Consider the following 22,385-nt stretch of genomic DNA (forward strand, 5'->3'; position numbering starts at 1 on the left):
GCAGATACTGCTTCTACCGGCTCCTACTGCAGTACAGCAGATGCTGCTTCTGCCTGCTACTACTGCAGTACAGCAGATACTGCTTCTACCTGCTACTGCAGTACAGCAGATACCTTTTTTTTGTGACGCTGTATGCGTGAGGACGCGTAGCGTGTCTCCGTGGACACAGCTGCCATTAGCTGTAGCTGCCATTAGCTGTGGCTGCCATTAGCTGTGGCTGCCATTAGCTGTGGCTGCCATTAGCTGTAGCTGCCATTAGCTGTAGCTGCCATTAGCTGTAGCTGCCATTAGCTGTAGCTTCCATTAGCTGTAGCTGCCATTAGCTGTAGCTGCCATTAGCTGTAGCTGCCATTAGCTGTAGCTGCCATTAGCTGTAGCTGCCATTAGCTGTAGCTGCCATTAGCTGTAGCTGCCATTAGCTGTAGCTTCCATTAGCTGTAGCTTCCATTAGCTGTAGCTTCCATGCTCATGCTCCTGCTCCTGCTCCAAACGGCTTCTCTTCTCTGTGCCTTTAGAAAATCACAGGCTGAAGTCTTCGTATCAGAATCACTTGGTCCTCAAAGTGTTGGTCGTGAGTAGGAATCGCATACTTATGTCTTTCAGCTTTGCCACTTTCATGCTTCCGTGATCAGAGTGCAGTATTTCTTTTCATTTTCACAGTTCAACTTCGTCAACTGTTTCTCCTCACTGTTCTACATCGCCTTCGTCATGCAGGACATGGTGCTTCTGAGGCAGGTAGGCTTTCTGTCTCCCCATCTGCCCACCCGAGCCGCTGCTCCACTCGTCCTGGTTAGCATTGTGCTCTTCTGTCCAGAGTCTGGCCACCTTGTTGATCACCAGTCAGATCTTGAATCAGTTTATGGAAGCCTTCATGCCTTATTGGCTTCAGAGGAGACGTAACAAGAAGATGATCCGGAAAGTCCAGGTGACAAGTTCTCTGCAGGACAAAGAGCTTCCTCTGGCGGAGCAGGTCCGGCTGGAGGCCTACATGAGCACGTACCTGGTAGGTTCACGCAGATCTGCATCTTGCTCTCCTGTTCGTTCGTGTGTGTGCTACGTAGATCTGCGTGTCTGCGTCTCGCCCCGTCAGGGTACCTTTGACGACTACCTGGAGCTGTTTCTGCTGTTCGGGTACGTCAGCCTGTTCTCCTGTGTCTACCCTCTGGCTGCTGTCCTGGTGTTGTTGAACAACTTCACAGAGATGTACTCTGATGCCTTCAAGATGTGTCGTGTGTTCCAACGTCCCTTCTCTGACCCGGCGGCCAACATGGGCGTCTGGCAGGTGATGGAAGAAACCGAACATCTGGCTATACAAGCAAATTCACACCTCCTCAAGAGCTTAAGACAATGTGTCTGACGTCTCTGTCTCTGTCTCTGTCGTCTCTGTCTCTGTCTCTGTCTCTGTCTAGCTCGCCTTCGAGGCCATGAGTGTGATTGCTGTTGTGACAAATTGTGCGCTGATCGGCATATCTCCACAAGTCAAGGCTTACTTCCCAGCATCAGAGACACAGCTCATACTTTGGACAGCAGCCATTGAGGTAATTCACCGACACACAGATGTTGGTTATTCAACTCAATTCTATTTTAAGTCAATTGAGTTTCTATAGCACCAGATCAGAACAGGAAGTCATCTCAAGGTACTTTACAGGAGTAGCAGGGAAACACAGAACCCAACGTAACCCACAAGAGCAAGAACTTTGGAGACGGAGGCAAGAAAATACTTCCCTTTAACAGGCAGAAACCTTGGACAGAACCTAGGCTCATGGTGGACGGCCATCTGTCTGACCGGCTGGGTTGAGAGAGAGAGTGTGACTGACTGGAGGAGGGTCAAAAACAAGGAGATGTATCGGGAAGCGATAGCGAGACAGAGCAGGAGCAGACAAAAACGAGATGCTAATGCTAATGTCAGTGTTGACAGATCATCAGATTCTGTTACAGAGGCTGGAACAATCTGTTGGTGTTAGAGGATCTGCATTGAACTGGTTTAGATCATATTTATCTGATAGATTTCAGTTTGTACGTGTTCATGATGAATCTTCTACGTACACTGAAGTTAAATATGGAGTTCCACAGGGTTCAGTGCTTGGACCTATTCTGTTCACGCTGTATATGCTTCCCTTAGGTAACATTATTAAGAAGCATGGCATCAGTCCTCCCTTTCAAAGCGTGTTCATGTCCTCGCTGTTTTTATTTAATAAATGATGCATATAAAAGCTGTCCCAGAATATTTTAATGTAAGATGTTTGCTATTCTGTGATTTTAGCATGTGCTGCTAGCCTTCAAGTTCATCCTGGCCTTCCTCATCCCAGATGTTCCCAAACACATCCGCATTAAACTGTCCCGCCTGGAGTTTGAATCGCTGGAGGCCCTCAAGAAAAAGGTGAAGCACCACAGAGACGCCGTTTCAAAGACAACATCTCAACACTTTAGTCAGCAAGATGGCGTCAACACTACAAACAACAGCGACCACAGTGCCGTTTGTTTCTGTGCTGTCCTCACATTGAGAACTCCTGTCCTTTCGTCTTGTCCCGTGAGCAGCAGCAGATCAACCTTCTCCACTTCACCCTGTCCTTTGCATCGTCCTCCCCAACACCAGACACTCTCGTTTCCTCACTCTCTACGTGAGGTTGGGTTGCTGTGGCGACCCTCACGGGACAAGAAGGCGGGACAGTAGAATGCTGGAGACGATCAGTTATCCATGTAATTAGTGAAGGAATGTTGCGTTTGCTTTCAGGTCTTAGTGAGCCTCCATTTGTGACAATAAAAGTTTGATCTGGTTTCCTCCCAACATCCTGTCAGTGTCAGCAAAAACAAAACGTGATGCCTCGGAACAAGGTGTCTGGAGAAATAACAGCAGAAACCAACATCTAAATATGACTTAGTCCAGGCAAAAGCCTTTTTCAAATCCACAAAACGCATGTGGACTGGTTGGGAGAACTCCCACGAACCCTCGAGTACCTGATCGAGGGTGTACAGTTGATCCAGTGTTCTCTGACCTCGACGAAAACCACATTGTTCGTCCTGAATCCGAGGTTTGACTATTGGTCAAATCCTCCTCCCGGCGCCCTGGAAGGCTGATGAGCGTGAACCCCCTGCAGTTAAAGCACACCCTCCACTTCCCCTTCTTGAAAAGGACAGTCCCTGCACATCCAGAGACTTAAGATAGTCAGGGTGAATCTCGTCCTGCTGGAGAACCGCCTCAGTCACCTCAGCCCGGTGGTGGAGGCGTCCGCCTCTGCTTCCGCCATAAAAGACACGGTACCGGGATTGAGGAGACCTTTGAATTATTCTTTCCACTGTTCAATATCGCCAGTCGAGGTCAGCAGCTCGCCGCTTTCATTGTAAAGTGTTGGCTGTGGATCGCTTTCCCCTCCTGATGCGCCGGACAATTCGCCAGAATGTATTCGAGGCTGACTGATGGTCGTTTTCCATGGCCTCGCCGAACTCCTCCCAGGCCCGGGTTTTTTGCTTCCATAACCACTCGGGCCGCAGTACGCTTAGCCTTCTGGTACCTGTTAGCTGCCTCCCGAGTCCTACGAGTCAACAAGACTCAATCAGACTCCTTCTTCAGCTTGACGGTATCCCTTACTTCCAGACTCCACCACCGGGTTCGGGGGTTGCTGCCTGCAGACGACATGGAGAGCGTGGTCCACTCGGACTTAATGCCGTCAGTCTCCTCCAGGAAAGCGACCCTTTCGTTCACTGGGGTGAACTCCAACACGTGGCGGCTGAGTTGTGGTGCTAAGCAAGCCCACACCAGCCCGCCGCCTCACCGTGGGCATTTATTGATTCAAAAGGGAATCTGATCAATTGCCTTTACAGTTTAATGTAAGAAACACGCAGGTCCCATATTTGGTCGAGGTCTTTCAGGCGTCAAGGAAACATGTCCTCTTCATGCTTGTTCAAGTTAGATGCACATTTAGAATCTGCACCAGATTAACTGAACTCAATGAAAGGGCATCAGCCAACCATTGGATGTGTCCTTCAGGCAGGTCATGGCACCGCGTTGTCGTCCAGCGCTGCGCACAGTCCATTGATGTCCTCCATGTCTCTCCCAGTTAGATGCGGTCTGACGTTCAGCCACTCTGAGCTCTGCGTCCCCCCTGCCTTTTAGAAACACAGCTAACAAGGAAGGAGGGGGTGCCCCCCCCCCCCCCGCAACAAATCCACATTGTGTGTTTTGTTCTGTTTGCAGAAAATGCTTGAAGCCTCGGAGCTCAGTGAGGAGAGGCGGGGCTACAGGTGCTGATGGGCGGCGTCGACACACCTCACTCCCGTGTTTTCACACGATGCTGCTTTGTGTGTGCCGTTTCCCTGCAACGTGTCTTTACTGTCACCGAGGAGGGGAGGGTCAGCGACGCGCCCCCCCCAGGAGCTGACGAGGGTCAGCGACACGCCCCCCCAGGAGCTGACCTCGGTTTTAGAACAGCTGCTTACCAACGCCTGACATTTTAATGAGATGTACTGTAATAACGTTTTATTTTCGGAAGGTGGAACAAATGATGGTTGTAATTATGACATGCTAATAATCTAGAACATATTGATTTTGTATCAGAACTCCATGTTCCCTTCACTTTGGGTTGAATTTTAGGTTTAGGTTTACCTTCAAGGAGGTTTTGTCTGTTTGTTTGTTGTTGGGTTTACTCAAAAGGTTCTGAACAAACCTTCTGGAGGACGGGTTCGATGATTGGCTAAAAGGGTCCGATGACATCAGCGTAGGGTCTACCACATACTGTAGTATACATGTGTAGGACTCTGGAGACAACAGTCTAGAGTGCGACGGGCTGAACTGAGATCAGATCAACTCTCTGTCCGGTGCTCTGCCGACATCAAACCAACCAATCGGATCGATGCGTTCAAAGGGCAGCATTTAATTGTCTCCTTTCAGTTTCAGCGCCAACGTTTAATGTTGAACTCTCACTGCTAGCTATTTAGATGAGTCAATGACACAGCGGGGGGGGGGGTACGTTGGCAGGAAGTGAAACTATGCATCAGCTCTGCTTTGTGCATCATGCATTCAATCTGATGCTGAGAAAATAAAGAGACGCCTTCCTGGGTGGGACGTGATGGAGGGACCGTGTCTGAAAACACTGTTTGTGAGCAACTTGGTCCAGCAGCAGCTCGGTTGTAGCACGAAACCTCCTAAGTCTCAAGTAGCATGTTTATTACCACCGACTTGGTTTCAGCACCTTCAGTGACCGGGATCACGGCCTCATGTCTGTAGCTATAATCTATAATCAGGGGATGCAGGGGGGGGGGGGGGGGGGGGGTTGGGTTCGGGCTGCCAGACAGAGACATCTTGAAAGTAGCTCAGGTGAATGTTTGGATAAGTGACGGAAACAAATAAGGTACAGTTAATAAAATCTGCCATATTCAGACTCAGCGTGAGAAAACACTTGTATAGGAAACATTAAGGTCTGGCAAAGAATTATTAAAGGTATGAAATTTAAAGAGCAAGAAATGGTTTATTTGAGATAAATATCCAGAGATCCGGATTTTACAGCAGATACAATCTTCAAATCAGACAATCTTCGTAAGATTCCATCAATTGTTGATTTAGCGATCTCTTCTGCCAAACAAACTGCCCTTGACAACAGCCTGATTTGTGATTTAGCTTTTCTGAACAGAGCCTGTTGAGATTTGAGGCCTCGTTTTAATTCCTCAACCTTCTGCAGCCTTTGTTCCGTGTCCGTATTCTTGTTTTTGTCCGTGTTTCGTTCCATAATGTCTCAGATTATACTCTTTCAGCACCGCCTCACTTCCTCCACACAGAAGACACGCAGGTTCTCCAGCTTCCTCCATGAACATGGACTCCGACCCCCACCTTGTCTGAAACCCCCGGTTCTCAGTGTGAAAGTTAACTTTGCCGTTATGCTGCGTTAATAAATATTGAAATGAAGCGGCCGACCGCTCGGTGCGTCACCGTTGCATCGTAAGTTACATTTACAGTGCGTTAGTTACTACTGGCCCTTTGAAGACATCCATAATGCTGATGTGGCCCTCGGAGGATATGACTTAGGCCCCTACTATAATAGATAGCTGCACCTTTTTAGACTGTCAATGATTTACCATGGTGTCATATTAAAATACTGTCAAGTGAAACATTTAGAAATATATCATTTATAGACTTTTAAACACTGGAGTTCACTTTGGGGAGTTTTAAATTGTCCACTAGAGGGCGCCGTGCTGCTTCACTGTAAAAACCAGGGACTGATGTGCTGCCATGTTACACTGATCAGTGAAGAGCTTCTCCTTGTCCTGAGGCAGAATGTGAAGGAGTAACGCTCTCCTCCCAGTGCAGTGTCCAGAGTCCTCCAGCAGAGGGCAGTGGTTTGGACTGGTTTTATCCCACTGCCTCGGCCCAGTGCAGTGTCCAGAGTCCTCCAGCAGAGGGCAGTGGTTTGGACTGGTTTTATCCCACTGCCTCGGCCCAGTGCAGTGTCCAGAGTCCTCCAGTAGAGGGCAGTGGTTTGGACTGGTTTCGTTTCTGATGGCTCCTCGGTGTGATCTTTTCGGTGTGAGCTCCTCCCTCGGTGCCTCCTGCTGGCCTGTAGCAGAATCATTAAGTGCTGGTGAAAGGACGACGCAGAATATTAGATATCAGATAAAAACGCTGCACAGCCCTCTAAATATCATTTAGCAATATATCCATGATGATTTATTTATCAACCGCAATTGGAATTTTTTGTTTTAACAATGTGCAAAGAGTCAGCAGTAGATCAGATTATTATCTGTGTTAGGGGGGGGGGGGGGGGGGGGGGTCCTACCTGCAGTCACAGCTCCCCCTGCAGGACATTGGGATCCATTCAATGTTCCATCAGACTGACCTCAGCTCCCAGATTCCTGATCCTGTGGAGTAGAGCAGCAAACAGATCTGTGTGTGTGTGTGTGTGTGTGTGTGTGTGTGTGTGTGTGTGTGTGTGTGTGTGTGAGACAACGCACCACATGGAGGAAGAGAGGAAGCAGGTCATCCGTGCACCACAGGAAGTCGCCGTGGAGCACAGGCTTGACTTCCTGTATGGGCTCATCAAACGTCTGATGGGGTGAAGCTGCTGCTGAATGAAGACGCGGACTTTCAGGAACACAATAAAACACTTTCAACATTTATAATGTTTCAAGTTACACTTCAGTATAATGTTGCCTCAGTCCAACAAACAGAATGTCCCGTTTAGGGACACGTGTCGAGTGCGTATTTAGAAGTACTGAAAGAATGCAAAAAACAAACAAACTAGAAAAGCATGCTTCTATTACGTATTCCTGAATCACACAAATGACCTGAGCGGAGCCCGCTGGCGCCTGCAGCTCCTCAGGCCACACCTCAAAGGTATGTTATGAATACTTGTACTCATCCTGTTGTTCATAATACACGCCGTACTGGGAGCAGACAACAGCGTTGCCATGACGCTGAGTGTCCAACCACTGTCCCGAGTATTTCTTACCTCCTGGAGAGACACGAAGGAGCAGCGATGGTTCACTCAGTGAAGCAGGACAACAAACCTTCAGGGACAGTTAGCGAATGAAATGAACTGTTCCGGGACAGTCGTCCTCAGAGGACACCTACCTGCAGACGTGGCTCCACAGTCGTCCTCAGAGGACACCTACCTGCAGACGTGGCTCCACAGTCGTCCTCAGAGGACACCTACCTGCAGACGTCGCTCCACAGCGGTCCTCAGGGGACATGTACCTGGAGATGGCGCTCCACAGTCGTCCTTAAAGCACAGCTACCCGCGCCGTTGCTCCACAGTCGTCTTCAGGGGACATCTACCCCACGGACGGCGCTCCACAACGGACCTCAAAGGACATCTACCTGGAGACGGCGCTCCAGTCATCCTCAAAGGACATCTACCTGGAGACGGCGCTCCACAGTCGTCCTCAAAGGACATGTACCTGGAGACGGCGCTCCACAGTCGTCCTCAAAGGACATGTACCTGGAGACGGCGCTCCACAGTCGTCCTCAAAGGACATCTACCTGGAGACGGTGCTCCACAGCGGTCCTAAAAGGACATGTACCTGGAGACGGCGCTCCACAGCGGTCCTAAAAGGACATGTACCTGGAGACGGCGCTCCACAGTCGTCCTCAAAGGACATCTACCTGGAGACGGTGCTCCACAGCGGTCCTAAAAGGACATGTACCTGGAGACGGCGCTCCACAGCGGTCCTAAAAGGACATGTACCTGGAGACGGCGCTCCACAGTCGTCCTCAAAGGATATCTACCCGGAGACGTCGCTCCACAGTCGTCCTCAAAGGACATCTACCTGGAGACGGCGCTCCACAGCGGTCCTCAAAGGACATCTACCTGGAGACGGCGCTCCACAGTCGTCCTCAAAGGACATCTACCTGGAGACGGCGCTCCACAGCTGTCCTAAAAGGACATCTACCTCGAGACGGCGCTCCACCGCGGTCCTCAGAGGACATCTACCTGGAGACGGCGCTACACAGCGGTCCTAAAAGGACATGTACCTGGAGACGGCGCTCCACCGTGGTCCTCAGAGGACATCTACCCGGAGACGTCGCTCCACAGTCGTCCTCAAAGCACAGCCACCCGGAGACGTCGCGCCACAGTCGTCCTCAAAGGACATCTACCTGGAGACGGCGCTCCACAGCAGTCCTAAAAGGACATCTACCTCGAGACGGCGCTCCACCGCGGTCCTCAGAGGACATCTACCTGGAGACGTCGCTCCACAGTCGTCTTCAGGGGTCATCTACTCCGCGGCCATCGGCCATCGCTCCAAAATGGTCCTCAGGAGACAGCTACCTCCAGACGTCGTTCCACAGTCGTCCTCAAAGCACAGCTACCTGCGGACGTCGCTCAACAGCGGTCCTCAGGGGACATCTACCCTGGAGACGTCGCTCCACAGTGCTCCTCAGGGGACATCTACCCCACGGACGTCGCTCCACAACGGTCCTCAAAGGACATCTACCTCGAGACGGCGCTCCACAGCGGTACTCAAACCACAGCTACCCGCGCCGTCGCTCCACAAAGGTCCTCAAAGGACATCTACCTCGAGACGGCGCTCCACAACGGTCCTCAAAGGACATCTACCTCGAGACGGCGCTCCACAGTCATCTTCAGGGGACATCTACCCCGCGGCCGTCAGACGTCGCTCCAAAGTGGTCCTCAGGGGACATTTACCCCACGGACGGCGCTCCACAACGGTCCTCAAAGGACATCTACCTCGAGACGGCGCTCCACAGCGGTCCTCAAAGGACATCTACCTGGAGACAGCGCTCCACAGTCATCCTCAAAGGACATGTACCTGGAGACGGCGCTCCACAGTCGTTTCCAAAGCACAGCTACCTGCGGACGGCGCTCCACAGTCGTCCTCAAAGGACATCTACCTGGAGACGGCGCTCCACAGCAGTCCTCAAAGGACATCTACCCCGCGGCCGTCGCTCCACAGTGGTACTCAAACCACAGCTACCCGCGCCATCGCTCCACAGTCGTCTTCAGGGGACATCTACCCTGGAGTCGTCGCTCCACAGTGCTCCTCCGGGGACATCTACCCTGCGGCCGTCGCTCCAGTGGTACTCAAACCACAGCTACCCGCGCCGTCGCTCCACAGTCGTCTTCAGGGGACATCTACCCCGCGGCCGTCAGACGTCGCGCCAAAGTGGTCCTCAGGGGACATCTACCCCACGGACTGCGCTCCACAACGGTCCTCAAAGGACATCTACCTCGAGACGGCGCTCCACAGCGGTCCTCAAAGGACATCTACCTCGAGACGGCGCTCCACAGCGGTCCTCAAAGGACATCTACCTCGAGACAGCGCTCCACAGCAGTCCTCAAAGGACATCTACCTGGAGACGGCGGTCCACAGTCGTCCTCAAAGGACATCTACCTGGAGACGGCGCTCCACAGCGGTCCTAAAAGGACATCTACCTCGAGACGGCGCTCCACCGCGGTCCTCAGAGGACATCTACCTGGAGACGTCGCTCCACAGTCGTCCTCAAACCACAGCTACCCGCGCCGTCGCTCCACAGTCGTCTTCAGGGGACATCTACCCCACGGACGGCGCTCCACAATGGTCCTGAAAGGACATCTACCTCGAGACGGCGCTCCACAATGGTCCTCAAAGGACATCTACCTGGAGACGTCGCTCCACAGTCGTCCTCAAACCACAGCTACCCGCGCCGTCGCTCCACAGTCATCTTCAGGAGACATCTACCCCGCGGCCGTCAGACGTCGCTCCAAAGTGGTCCTCAGGGGACATCTACCCCACGGACGGCGCTCCACAACGGTCCTTAAAGGACATCTACCTCGAGACGGCGCTCCACAGCGGTCCTCAAAGGACATCTACCTCGAGACGGCGCTCCACAGCGGTCCTCAAAGGACATCTACCTGGAGACGGCGCTCCAGTCGTCCTCAAAGGACATCTACCTGGAGACGGCGCTCCACAGCGGTCCTAAAAGGACATGTACCTGGAGACGGCGCTCCACAGCGGTCCTAAAAGGACATGTACCTGGAGACGGCGCTCCACAGCGGTCCTCAACGGACATCTACCTCGAGACGGCGCTCCACAGCGGTCCTCAAAGGACATCTACCTGGAGACGGCGCTCCACAGTCGTCCTCAAAGGACATCTACCTCGGGACGGCACTCCACAGCGGTCCTCAAAGGACATCTACCTGGAGATGGCGCTCCACAGTCGTTCTCAAAGGACATGTACCTGGAGACGGCACTCCAGTGCTCCTCAGGGGACATCTACCCCGCGGCAGGACATGGTGCTTCTGAGGCAGGTAGGCTTCCTGTCCCCCCGTCTGCCCACCCAAGCCGCTGCTCCACTCGTCCTGGTTAGCATTGTGCTCTTCTGTCCAGAGTCTGGCCACCTTGTTGATCACCAGTCAGATCTTGAATCAGTTTATGGAAGCCTTCATGCCTTATTGGCTTCAGAGGAGACGTAACAAGAAGATGATCCGGAAAGTCCAGGTGACAAGTTCTCTGCAGGACAAAGAGCTTCCTCTGGCGGAGCAGGTCCGGCTGGAGGCCTACATGAGCACGTACCTGGTAGGTTCACGCAGATCTGCATCTTGCTCTCCTGTTCGTTCGTGTGTGTGCTACGTAGATCTGCGTGTCTGCGTCTCGCCCCGTCAGGGTACCTTTGACGACTACCTGGAGCTGTTTCTGCTGTTCGGGTACGTCAGCCTGTTCTCCTGTGTCTACCCTCTGGCTGCTGTCCTGGTGTTGTTGAACAACTTCACAGAGATGTACTCTGATGCCTTCAAGATGTGTCGTGTGTTCCAACGTCCCTTCTCTGACCCGGCGGCCAACATGGGCGTCTGGCAGGTGATGGAAGAAACCGAACATCTGGCTATACAAGCAAATTCACACCACCTCAAGAGCTTAAGACAATGTGTCTGACGTCTCTGTCTCTGTCTCTGTCGTCTCTGTCTCTGTCTCTGTCTCTGTCTAGCTCGCCTTCGAGGCCATGAGTGTGATTGCTGTTGTGACAAATTGTGCGCTGATCGGCATATCTCCACAAGTCAAGGCTTACTTCCCAGCATCAGAGACACAGCTCATACTTTGGACAGCAGCCATTGAGGTAATTCACCGACACACAGATGTTGGTTATTCAACTCAATTCTATTTTAAGTCAATTGAGTTTCTATAGCACCAGATCAGAACAGGAAGTCATCTCAAGGTACTTTACAGGAGTAGCAGGGAAACACAGAACCCAACGTAACCCACAAGAGCAAGAACTTTGGAGACGGAGGCAAGAAAATACTTCCCTTTAACAGGCAGAAACCTTGGACAGAACCTAGGCTCATGGTGGACGGCCATCTGTCTGACCGGCTGGGTTGAGAGAGAGAGTGTGACTGACTGGAGGAGAGTCAAAAACAAGGAGATGTATCGGGAAGCGATAGCGAGACAGAGTAGGAGCAGACAAAAACGAGATGCTAATGCTAATGTCAGTGTTGACAGATCATCAGATTCTGTTACAGAGGCTGGAACAATCTGTTGGTGTTAGAGGATCTGCATTGAACTGGTTTAGATCATATTTATCTGATAGATTTCAGTTTGTACGTGTTCATGATGAATCTTCTACGTACACTGAAGTTAAATATGGAGTTCCACAGGGTTCAGTGCTTGGACCTATTCTGTTCACGCTGTATATGCTTCCCTTAGGTAACGTTATTAAGAAGCATAGCATCGGTCTTCCCTTTCAAAGCGTGTTCATGTCCTCGCTGTTTTTATTTAATAAATGATGCATGTAAAAGCTGTCCCAGAAGTATTTTAATGTAAGATGTTTGCTATTCTGTGATTTTAGCATGTGCTGCTAGCCTTCAAGTTCATCCTGGCCTTCCTCATCCCAGATGTTCCCAAACACGTCCGCATTAAACTGTCCCGCCTGGAGTTTGAGTCGCTGGAGGCCCTCAAGAAAAAGGTGAAGCACCACAGAGACGCCGTTTCAAAGACAACATCTCAACACTTTAGTCAGCAAGATGGCGTCAACACTACAAACAGCAGCGACCACAGTGCCGTTTGTTTCTGTGCTGTCCTCACATTGAGAACTCCTGTCCTTTCGTCTTGTCCCGTGAGCAGCAGCAGATCAACCTTCTCCACTTCACCCTGTCCTTTGCATCGTCCTCCCCAACACCAGCCACTCTCGTTTCCTCCCTCACTACGTGAGGTCGGGTTGCTGTGGCGACCCTCACGGGACAAGAAGGCGGGACATTAGAATGCTGGAGACGATCAGTTATCCATGTAATTAGTGAAGGAATGTTGCGTTTGCTTTCAGGTCTTAATGAGCCTCCATTTGTGACAATAAAAGTTTGATCTGGTTTCCTCCCAACATCCTGTCAGTGTCAGCAAAAACAAAACGTGATGCCTCGGAACAAGGTGTCTGGAGAAATAACAGCAGAAACCAACATCTAAATATGACTTAGTCCAGGCAAAAGCCTTCTTCAAATCCACAAAACGCATGTGGACTGGTTGGGAGAACTCCCACGAACCCTCGAGTACCTGATCGAGGGTGTACAGCTGATCCAGTGTTCTCTGACCTTGACGAAGACCACATTGTTTGTCCTGAATCCGAGGTTTGACTACTGGTCAAATCCTCCTCCCAGCGCCCTGGAAGGCTGATGAGCGTGAACCCCCTGCAGTTAAAGCACACCCTCCACTTCCCCTTCTTGAAAAGGACAGTCCCTGCACATCCAGAGACTTAAGATAGTCAGGGTGAATCTCGTCCTGCTGGAGAACCGCCTCAGTCACCTCAGCCCGGCGGTGGAGGCGTCCGCCTCTGCTTCCTCCATAAAAGACACGGTACCGGGATTGAGGAGACCTTTGAATTATTCTTTCCACTGTTCAACAATATCGCCAGTCGAGGTCAGCAGCTCGCCGCTTTCGCTGTAAAGTGTTGGCTGTGGATCGCTTTCCCCTCCTGATGCGCCGGACAATTCGCCAGAATGTATTCGAGGCTGACTGATGGTCGTTTTCCATGGCCTCGCCGAACTCCTCCCAGGCCCGGGTTTTTTGCTTCCATAACCACTCGGGCCGCAGTACGCTTAGCCTTCTGGTACCTGTTAGCTGCCTCCCGAGTCCTACGAGTCAGCAAGACTCGATCAGACTCCTTCTTCAGCTTAACGGTATCCCTTACTTCCAGACTCCACCACCGGGTTCGGGGGTTGCCGCCTGCAGACGACATGGAGAGCATGGTCCACTCGGACTTAATGCCCTCAGTCTCCTCCAGGATCCTGTAAAAGTTCTCCCGGAGGTGGGAGTCGAACACCGCACTGACTGAGGCCTCCTAACCTGCCAGCGGATCCGACTCGCCACCAGGTCGTGATCAGTTGTCAGCTCTGCCCCTCTCTTCACTCGAGTGTCCGAGACAAGCAGCCAGAGGTCAGATGACACAGCAATGAAGTCGATCGTCGACCTCTGGCCTGGGGTGTCCTGGTGCCACGTGCACTTATGGACATCTCTGTGCTTGAACAAGGTGTTCGTTATGGACACACTGTGACGAGCACAGAAGTCCAACAGCATCAAGGAGGCCATTCACCCCAATCACCCCCCCTCCAGGTCTCATTGTCACTGCCCACATGAGTGCTGAAATCCCCCAGAAGAACAATGGAGTACCAGCACCCCTCCCAAGGACTCCAAGAAGGCCAGGTACTCTGCACTGAACTCACACCAAGGAGACGCCTGTCCCTGACCTGAAGGCACAGGGACGCGACCCTTTCCTTCACTGGGGTGAACTCCAACACGTGGCGGCTGAGTTGTGGTGCTAAGCAAGCCCACACCAGCCCGCCGCCTCACCGTGGGCATTTATTGATTCAAAAAGGGAATCTGATCAATTGCCTTTACAGTTTGATGTAAGAAACACGCAGGTCCCATATTTGGTCGAGGTCTTTCAGGCGTCAAGGAAACATGTCCTCTTCATGCTTGTTCAAGTTAGATGTACATTTAGAATCTGCACCAGATTGACTGAACTCAATGAAAGGGCATCAGCCAACCATTGGATGTGTCCTTCAGGCAGGTCATGGCACCGCGTTGTCGTCCGGCGCTGCGCACAGTCCATTGATGTCCTCCATGTCTCTCCCAGTTAGATGCGGTCTGACGTTCAGCCACTCTGAGCTCTGCGTCCCCCCTGCCTTTTAGAAACACAGCTAACAAGGAAGGAGGGGGTGCCCCTCCCCCCCGCAACAAATCCACATTGTGTGTTTTGCTCTGTTTGCAGAAAATGCTTGAAGCCTCGGAGCTCAGTGAGGAGAGGCGGGGCTACAGGTGCTGATGGGCGGCGTCGACACACCTCACTCCCGTGTTTTCACACGATGCTGCTTTGTGTGTGCCGTTTCCCTGCAACGTGTCTTTACTGTCACCGAGGAGGGGAGGGTCAGCGACGCGCCCCCCCAGGAGCTGACGACGGGGTCAGCGACGCGCCCCCCCAGGAGCTGACGAGGGTCAGCGACGCGCCCCCCCAGGAGCTGACCTCGGTTTTAGAACAGCTGCTTACCAACCCCTGACATTTTAATGAGATGTACTGTAATAACGTTTTATTTTCGGAAGGTGGAACAAATGATTGTTGTAGTTATGACATGCTAATAATCTAGAACATATTGATTTTGTATCAGAACTCCATGTTCCCTTCACTTTGGGTTGAATTCTAGGTTTAGGTTTACCTTCAAGGAGGTTTTGTCTGTTTGTTTGTTGTTGGGTTTACTCAAAAGGTTCTGAACAAACCTTCTGGAGGACGGGTTCGATGATTGGCTAAAAGGGTCCGATGACATCAGCGTAGGGTCTACCACATACTGTAGTATACATGTGTAGGACTCTGGAGACAACAGTCTAGAGTGCGACGGACTGAACTGAGATCAGATCAACTCTCTGTCCGGTGCTCTGCCGACATCAAATCAACCAATCGGATCGATGCGTTTCAAAGGGCAGCATTTAATTGTCTCCTTTCAGTTTCAGCGCCAACGTTTAATGTTGAACTCTCACTGCTAGCTATTTAGATGAGTCAATGACACAGCGGGGGGGGGGGGTACGTTGGCAGGAAGTGAAACTATGCATCAGCTCTGCTTTGTGCATCATGCATTCAATCTGATGCTGAGAAAATAAAGAGACGCCTTCCTGGGTGGGACGTGATGGAGGGACCGTGTCTGAAAACACTGTTTGTGAGCAACTTGGTCCAGCAGCAGCTCGGTTGTAGCACGAAACCTCCTAAGTCTCAAGTAGCATGTTTATTACCACCGACTTGGTTTCAGCACCTTCAGTGACCGGGATCACGGCCTCATGTCTGTAGCTATAATCTATAATCAGGGGATGCAGGGGGGGGGGGGGGGGGGGGGGTTGGGTTCGGGCTGCCAGACAGAGACATCTTGAAAGTAGCTCAGGTGAATGTTTGGATAAGTGACGGAAACAAATAAGGTACAGTTAATAAAATCTGCCATATTCAGACTCAGCGTGAGAAAACACTTGTATAGGAAACATTAAGGTCTGGCAAAGAATTATTAAAGGTATGAAATTTAAAGAGCAAGAAATGGTTTATTTGAGATAAATATCCAGAGATCCGGATTTTACAGCAGATACAATCTTCAAATCAGACAATCTTCGTAAGATTCCATCAATTGTTGATTTAGCGATCTCTTCTGCCAAACAAACTGCCCTTGACAACAGCCTGATTTGTGATTTAGCTTTTCTGAACAGAGCCTGTTGAGATTTGAGGCCTCGTTTTAATTCCTCAACCTTCTGCAGCCTTTGTTCCGTGTCCGTATTCTTGTTTTTGTCCGTGTTTCGTTCCATAATGTCTCAGATTATACTCTTTCAGCACCGCCTCACTTCCTCCACACAGAAGACACGCAGGTTCTCCAGCTTCCTCCATGAACATGGACTCCGACCCCCACCTTGTCTGAAACCCCCGGTTCTCAGTGTGAAAGTTAACTTTGCCGTTATGCTGCGTTAATAAATATTGAAATGAAGCGGCCGACCGCTCGGTGCGTCACCGTTGCATCGTAAGTTACATTTACAGTGCGTTAGTTACTACTGGCCCTTTGAAGACATCCATAATGCTGATGTGGCCCTCGGAGGATATGACTTAGGCCCCTACTATAATAGATAGCTGCACCTTTTTAGACTGTCAATGATTTACCATGGTGTCATATTAAAATACTGTCAAGTGAAACATTTAGAAATATATCATTTATAGACTTTTAAACACTGGAGTTCACTTTGGGGAGTTTTAAATTGTCCACTAGAGGGCGCCGTGCTGCTTCACTGTAAAAACCAGGGACTGATGTGCTGCCATGTTACACTGATCAGTGAAGAGCTTCTCCTTGTCCTGAGGCAGAATGTGAAGGAGTAACGCTCTCCTCCCAGTGCAGTGTCCAGAGTCCTCCAGCAGAGGGCAGTGGTTTGGACTGGTTTTATCCCACTGCCTCGGCCCAGTGCAGTGTCCAGAGTCCTCCAGCAGAGGGCAGTGGTTTGGACTGGTTTTATCCCACTGCCTCGGCCCAGTGCAGTGTCCAGAGTCCTCCAGTAGAGGGCAGTGGTTTGGACTGGTTTCGTTTCTGATGGCTCCTCGGTGTGATCTTTTCGGTGTGAGCTCCTCCCTCGGTGCCTCCTGCTGGCCTGTAGCAGAATCATTAAGTGCTGGTGAAAGGACGACGCAGAATATTAGATATCAGATAAAAACGCTGCACAGCCCTCTAAATATCATTTAGCAATATATCCATGATGATTTATTTATCAACCGCAATTGGAATTTTTTGTTTTAACAATGTGCAAAGAGTCAGCAGTAGATCAGATTATTATCTGTGTTAGGGGGGGGGGGGGGGGGGGGGTCCTACCTGCAGTCACAGCTCCCCCTGCAGGACATTGGGATCCATTCAATGTTCCATCAGACTGACCTCAGCTCCCAGATTCCTGATCCTGTGGAGTAGAGCAGCAAACAGATCTGTGTGTGTGTGTGTGTGTGTGTGTGTGTGTGTGTGTGTGTGTGTGTGTGTGTGTGTGAGACAACGCACCACATGGAGGAAGAGAGGAAGCAGGTCATCCGTGCACCACAGGAAGTCGCCGTGGAGCACAGGCTTGACTTCCTGTATGGGCTCATCAAACGTCTGATGGGGTGAAGCTGCTGCTGAATGAAGACGCGGACTTTCAGGAACACAATAAAACACTTTCAACATTTATAATGTTTCAAGTTACACTTCAGTATAATGTTGCCTCAGTCCAACAAACAGAATGTCCCGTTTAGGGACACGTGTCGAGTGCGTATTTAGAAGTACTGAAAGAATGCAAAAAACAAACAAACTAGAAAAGCATGCTTCTATTACGTATTCCTGAATCACACAAATGACCTGAACGGAGCCCGCTGGCGCCTGCAGCTCCTCAGGCCACACCTCAAAGGTATGTTATGAATACTTGTACTCATCCTGTTGTTCATAATACACGCCGTACTGGGAGCAGACAACAGCGTTGCCATGACGCTGAGTGTCCAACCACTGTCCCGAGTATTTCTTACCTCCTGGAGAGACACGAAGGAGCAGCGATGGTTCACTCAGTGAAGCAGGACAACAAACCTTCAGGGACAGTTAGCGAATGAAATGAACTGTTCCGGGACAGTCGTCCTCAGAGGACACCTACCTGCAGACGTGGCTCCACAGTCGTCCTCAGAGGACACCTACCTGCAGACGTCGCTCCACAGCGGTCCTCAGGGGACATGTACCTGGAGATGGCGCTCCACAGTCGTCCTTAAAGCACAGCTACCCGCGCCGTTGCTCCACAGTCGTCTTCAGGGGACATCTACCCCACGGACGGCGCTCCACAACGGACCTCAAAGGACATCTACCTGGAGACGGCGCTCCAGTCATCCTCAAAGGACATCTACCTGGAGACGGCGCTCCACAGTCGTCCTCAAAGGACATGTACCTGGAGACGGCGCTCCACAGTCGTCCTCAAAGGACATGTACCTGGAGACGGCGCTCCACAGTCGTCCTCAAAGGACATCTACCTGGAGACGGTGCTCCACAGCGGTCCTAAAAGGACATGTACCTGGAGACGGCGCTCCACAGCGGTCCTAAAAGGACATGTACCTGGAGACGGCGCTCCACAGTCGTCCTCAAAGGACATCTACCTGGAGACGGTGCTCCACAGCGGTCCTAAAAGGACATGTACCTGGAGACGGCGCTCCACAGCGGTCCTAAAAGGACATGTACCTGGAGACGGCGCTCCACAGTCGTCCTCAAAGGATATCTACCCGGAGACGTCGCTCCACAGTCGTCCTCAAAGGACATCTACCTGGAGACGGCGCTCCACAGCGGTCCTCAAAGGACATCTACCTGGAGACGGCGCTCCACAGTCGTCCTCAAAGGACATCTACCTGGAGACGGCGCTCCACAGCTGTCCTAAAAGGACATCTACCTCGAGACGGCGCTCCACCGCGGTCCTCAGAGGACATCTACCTGGAGACGGCGCTACACAGCGGTCCTAAAAGGACATGTACCTGGAGACGGCGCTCCACCGTGGTCCTCAGAGGACATCTACCCGGAGACGTCGCTCCACAGTCGTCCTCAAAGCACAGCCACCCGGAGACGTCGCGCCACAGTCGTCCTCAAAGGACATCTACCTGGAGACGGCGCTCCACAGCAGTCCTAAAAGGACATCTACCTCGAGACGGCGCTCCACCGCGGTCCTCAGAGGACATCTACCTGGAGACGTCGCTCCACAGTCGTCTTCAGGGGTCATCTACTCCGCGGCCATCGGCCATCGCTCCAAAATGGTCCTCAGGAGACAGCTACCTCCAGACGTCGTTCCACAGTCGTCCTCAAAGCACAGCTACCTGCGGACGTCGCTCAACAGCGGTCCTCAGGGGACATCTACCCTGGAGACGTCGCTCCACAGTGCTCCTCAGGGGACATCTACCCCACGGACGTCGCTCCACAACGGTCCTCAAAGGACATCTACCTCGAGACGGCGCTCCACAGCGGTACTCAAACCACAGCTACCCGCGCCGTCGCTCCACAAAGGTCCTCAAAGGACATCTACCTCGAGACGGCGCTCCACAACGGTCCTCAAAGGACATCTACCTCGAGACGGCGCTCCACAGTCATCTTCAGGGGACATCTACCCCGCGGCCGTCAGACGTCGCTCCAAAGTGGTCCTCAGGGGACATTTACCCCACGGACGGCGCTCCACAACGGTCCTCAAAGGACATCTACCTCGAGACGGCGCTCCACAGCGGTCCTCAAAGGACATCTACCTGGAGACAGCGCTCCACAGTCATCCTCAAAGGACATGTACCTGGAGACGGCGCTCCACAGTCGTTTCCAAAGCACAGCTACCTGCGGACGGCGCTCCACAGTCGTCCTCAAAGGACATCTACCTGGAGACGGCGCTCCACAGCAGTCCTCAAAGGACATCTACCCCGCGGCCGTCGCTCCACAGTGGTACTCAAACCACAGCTACCCGCGCCATCGCTCCACAGTCGTCTTCAGGGGACATCTACCCTGGAGTCGTCGCTCCACAGTGCTCCTCCGGGGACATCTACCCTGCGGCCGTCGCTCCAGTGGTACTCAAACCACAGCTACCCGCGCCGTCGCTCCACAGTCGTCTTCAGGGGACATCTACCCCGCGGCCGTCAGACGTCGCGCCAAAGTGGTCCTCAGGGGACATCTACCCCACGGACTGCGCTCCACAACGGTCCTCAAAGGACATCTACCTCGAGACGGCGCTCCACAGCGGTCCTCAAAGGACATCTACCTCGAGACGGCGCTCCACAGCGGTCCTCAAAGGACATCTACCTCGAGACAGCGCTCCACAGCAGTCCTCAAAGGACATCTACCTGGAGACGGCGGTCCACAGTCGTCCTCAAAGGACATCTACCTGGAGACGGCGCTCCACAGCGGTCCTAAAAGGACATCTACCTCGAGACGGCGCTCCACCGCGGTCCTCAGAGGACATCTACCTGGAGACGTCGCTCCACAGTCGTCCTCAAACCACAGCTACCCGCGCCGTCGCTCCACAGTCGTCTTCAGGGGACATCTACCCCACGGACGGCGCTCCACAATGGTCCTGAAAGGACATCTACCTCGAGACGGCGCTCCACAATGGTCCTCAAAGGACATCTACCTGGAGACGTCGCTCCACAGTCGTCCTCAAACCACAGCTACCCGCGCCGTCGCTCCACAGTCATCTTCAGGAGACATCTACCCCGCGGCCGTCAGACGTCGCTCCAAAGTGGTCCTCAGGGGACATCTACCCCACGGACGGCGCTCCACAACGGTCCTTAAAGGACATCTACCTCGAGACGGCGCTCCACAGCGGTCCTCAAAGGACATCTACCTCGAGACGGCGCTCCACAGCGGTCCTCAAAGGACATCTACCTGGAGACGGCGCTCCACAGTCGTCCTCAAAGGACATCTACCTGGAGACGGCGCTCCACAGCGGTCCTAAAAGGACATGTACCTGGAGACGGCGCTCCACAGCGGTCCTAAAAGGACATGTACCTGGAGACGGCGCTCCACAGCGGTCCTCAACGGACATCTACCTCGAGACGGCGCTCCACAGCGGTCCTCAAAGGACATCTACCTGGAGACGGCGCTCCACAGTCGTCCTCAAAGGACATCTACCTCGAGACGGCGCTCCACAGCGGTCCTAAAAGGACATCTACCTTGAGACGGCGCTCCACCGCGGTCCTCAGAGGACATCTACCTGGAGACGGCGCTCCACAGCGGTCCTAAAAGGACATGTACCTGGAGACGGCGCTCCACCGTGGTCCTCAGAGGACATCTACCCGGAGACGTCGCTCCACAGTCGTCCTCAAAGCACAGCTACCCGGAGACGTCGCGCCACAGTCGTCCTCAAAGGACATCTACCTGGAGACGGCGCTCCACAGCGGTCCTAAAAGGACATCTACCTCGAGACGGCGCTCCACCGCGGTCCTCAAAGGACATCTACCTCGGGACGGCACTCCACAGCGGTCCTCAAAGGACATCTACCTGGAGATGGCGCTCCACAGTCGTTCTCAAAGGACATGTACCTGGAGACGGCACTCCAGTGCTCCTCAGGGGACATCTACCCCGCGGCCGTCGCTCCACAGTGGTACTCAAACCACAGCTACCCGCGCCATCGCTCCACAGTCGTCTTCAGGGGACATCTACCCTGGAGTCGTCGCTCCACAGTGCTCCTCAGGAGACATCTACCCTGCGGCCGTCGCTCCAGTGGTACTCAAACCACAGCTACCCGCGCCGTCGCTCCACAGTCGTCTTCAGGGGACATCTACCCCGCGGCCGTCAGACGTCGCTCCAAAGTGGTCCTCAGGGGACATCTACCCCACGGACGGCGCTCCACAACGTTCCTCAAAGGACATCTACCTCGAGATGGCGCTCCACAGCGGTGCTCAAACCACAGCTACCCGCGCCGTCGCTCCACAGTCATCTTCAGGGGACATCTACCCCACGGCCGTCAGACGTCGCTCCAAAGTGGTCCTCAGGGGACATCTACCCCACGGGCGGCGCTCCACAACGGTCCTCAAAGGACATCTACCTCGAGACGGCGCTCCACAGCGGTCCTCAAAGGACATCTACCTCGAGACAGCGCTCCACAGCGGTCCTCAAAGGACATCTACCTGGAGACGGCGGTCCACAGTCGTCCTCAAAGGACATCTACCTCAAGACAGCGCTCCACAGCGGTCCTCAGAGGACATCTACCTGGAGACGTCGCTCCACAGTCGTCCTCAAACCACAGCTACCCGCGCCGTCGCTCCACAGTCGTCTTCAGGGGACATCTACCCCACGGACGGCGCTCCACAAAGGTCCTCAAAGGACATCTACCTCGAGACGGCGCTCCACAACGGTCCTCAAAGGACATCTACCTCGAGACGGCGCTCCACAGCGGTACTCAAACCACAGCTACCCGCGCCGTCGCTCCACAGTCATCTTCAGGAGACATCT

General features: G+C 52.8%; 2 protein-coding genes across 2 annotated transcripts; both read left to right on the forward strand.

Moving 5' to 3' along the window:
- The first annotated feature begins 496 nt into the window (after positions 1-496).
- Positions 497-5,238, forward strand: LOC137914792 (anoctamin-10-like). The gene is made up of 7 exons (XM_068758288.1): positions 497-571; positions 661-735; positions 815-1,003; positions 1,091-1,282; positions 1,410-1,538; positions 2,264-2,380; positions 4,196-5,238. The coding sequence occupies exons 2-7, from the start codon at positions 709-711 to the stop codon at positions 4,247-4,249; spliced, it is 708 nt and encodes a 235-aa protein (XP_068614389.1). The 5' UTR covers positions 497-571; positions 661-708; the 3' UTR covers positions 4,250-5,238.
- Positions 5,239-10,718: 5,480 nt separating this feature from the next.
- On the forward strand, positions 10,719-13,697 carry LOC137914793 (anoctamin-10-like). Its single transcript, XM_068758289.1, has 7 exons — positions 10,719-10,736; positions 10,816-11,004; positions 11,092-11,283; positions 11,411-11,539; positions 12,266-12,382; positions 12,541-12,623; positions 13,601-13,697. The coding sequence occupies exons 1-7, from the start codon at positions 10,719-10,721 to the stop codon at positions 13,695-13,697; spliced, it is 825 nt and encodes a 274-aa protein (XP_068614390.1).
- The last annotated feature ends 8,688 nt before the right edge of the window (positions 13,698-22,385 follow it).

Source organism: Brachionichthys hirsutus, unplaced genomic scaffold, assembly GCF_040956055.1.
Source record: "Brachionichthys hirsutus isolate HB-005 unplaced genomic scaffold, CSIRO-AGI_Bhir_v1 contig_478, whole genome shotgun sequence".
In the NCBI taxonomy this organism is placed as follows: Eukaryota; Metazoa; Chordata; class Actinopteri; order Lophiiformes; family Brachionichthyidae; genus Brachionichthys; species Brachionichthys hirsutus.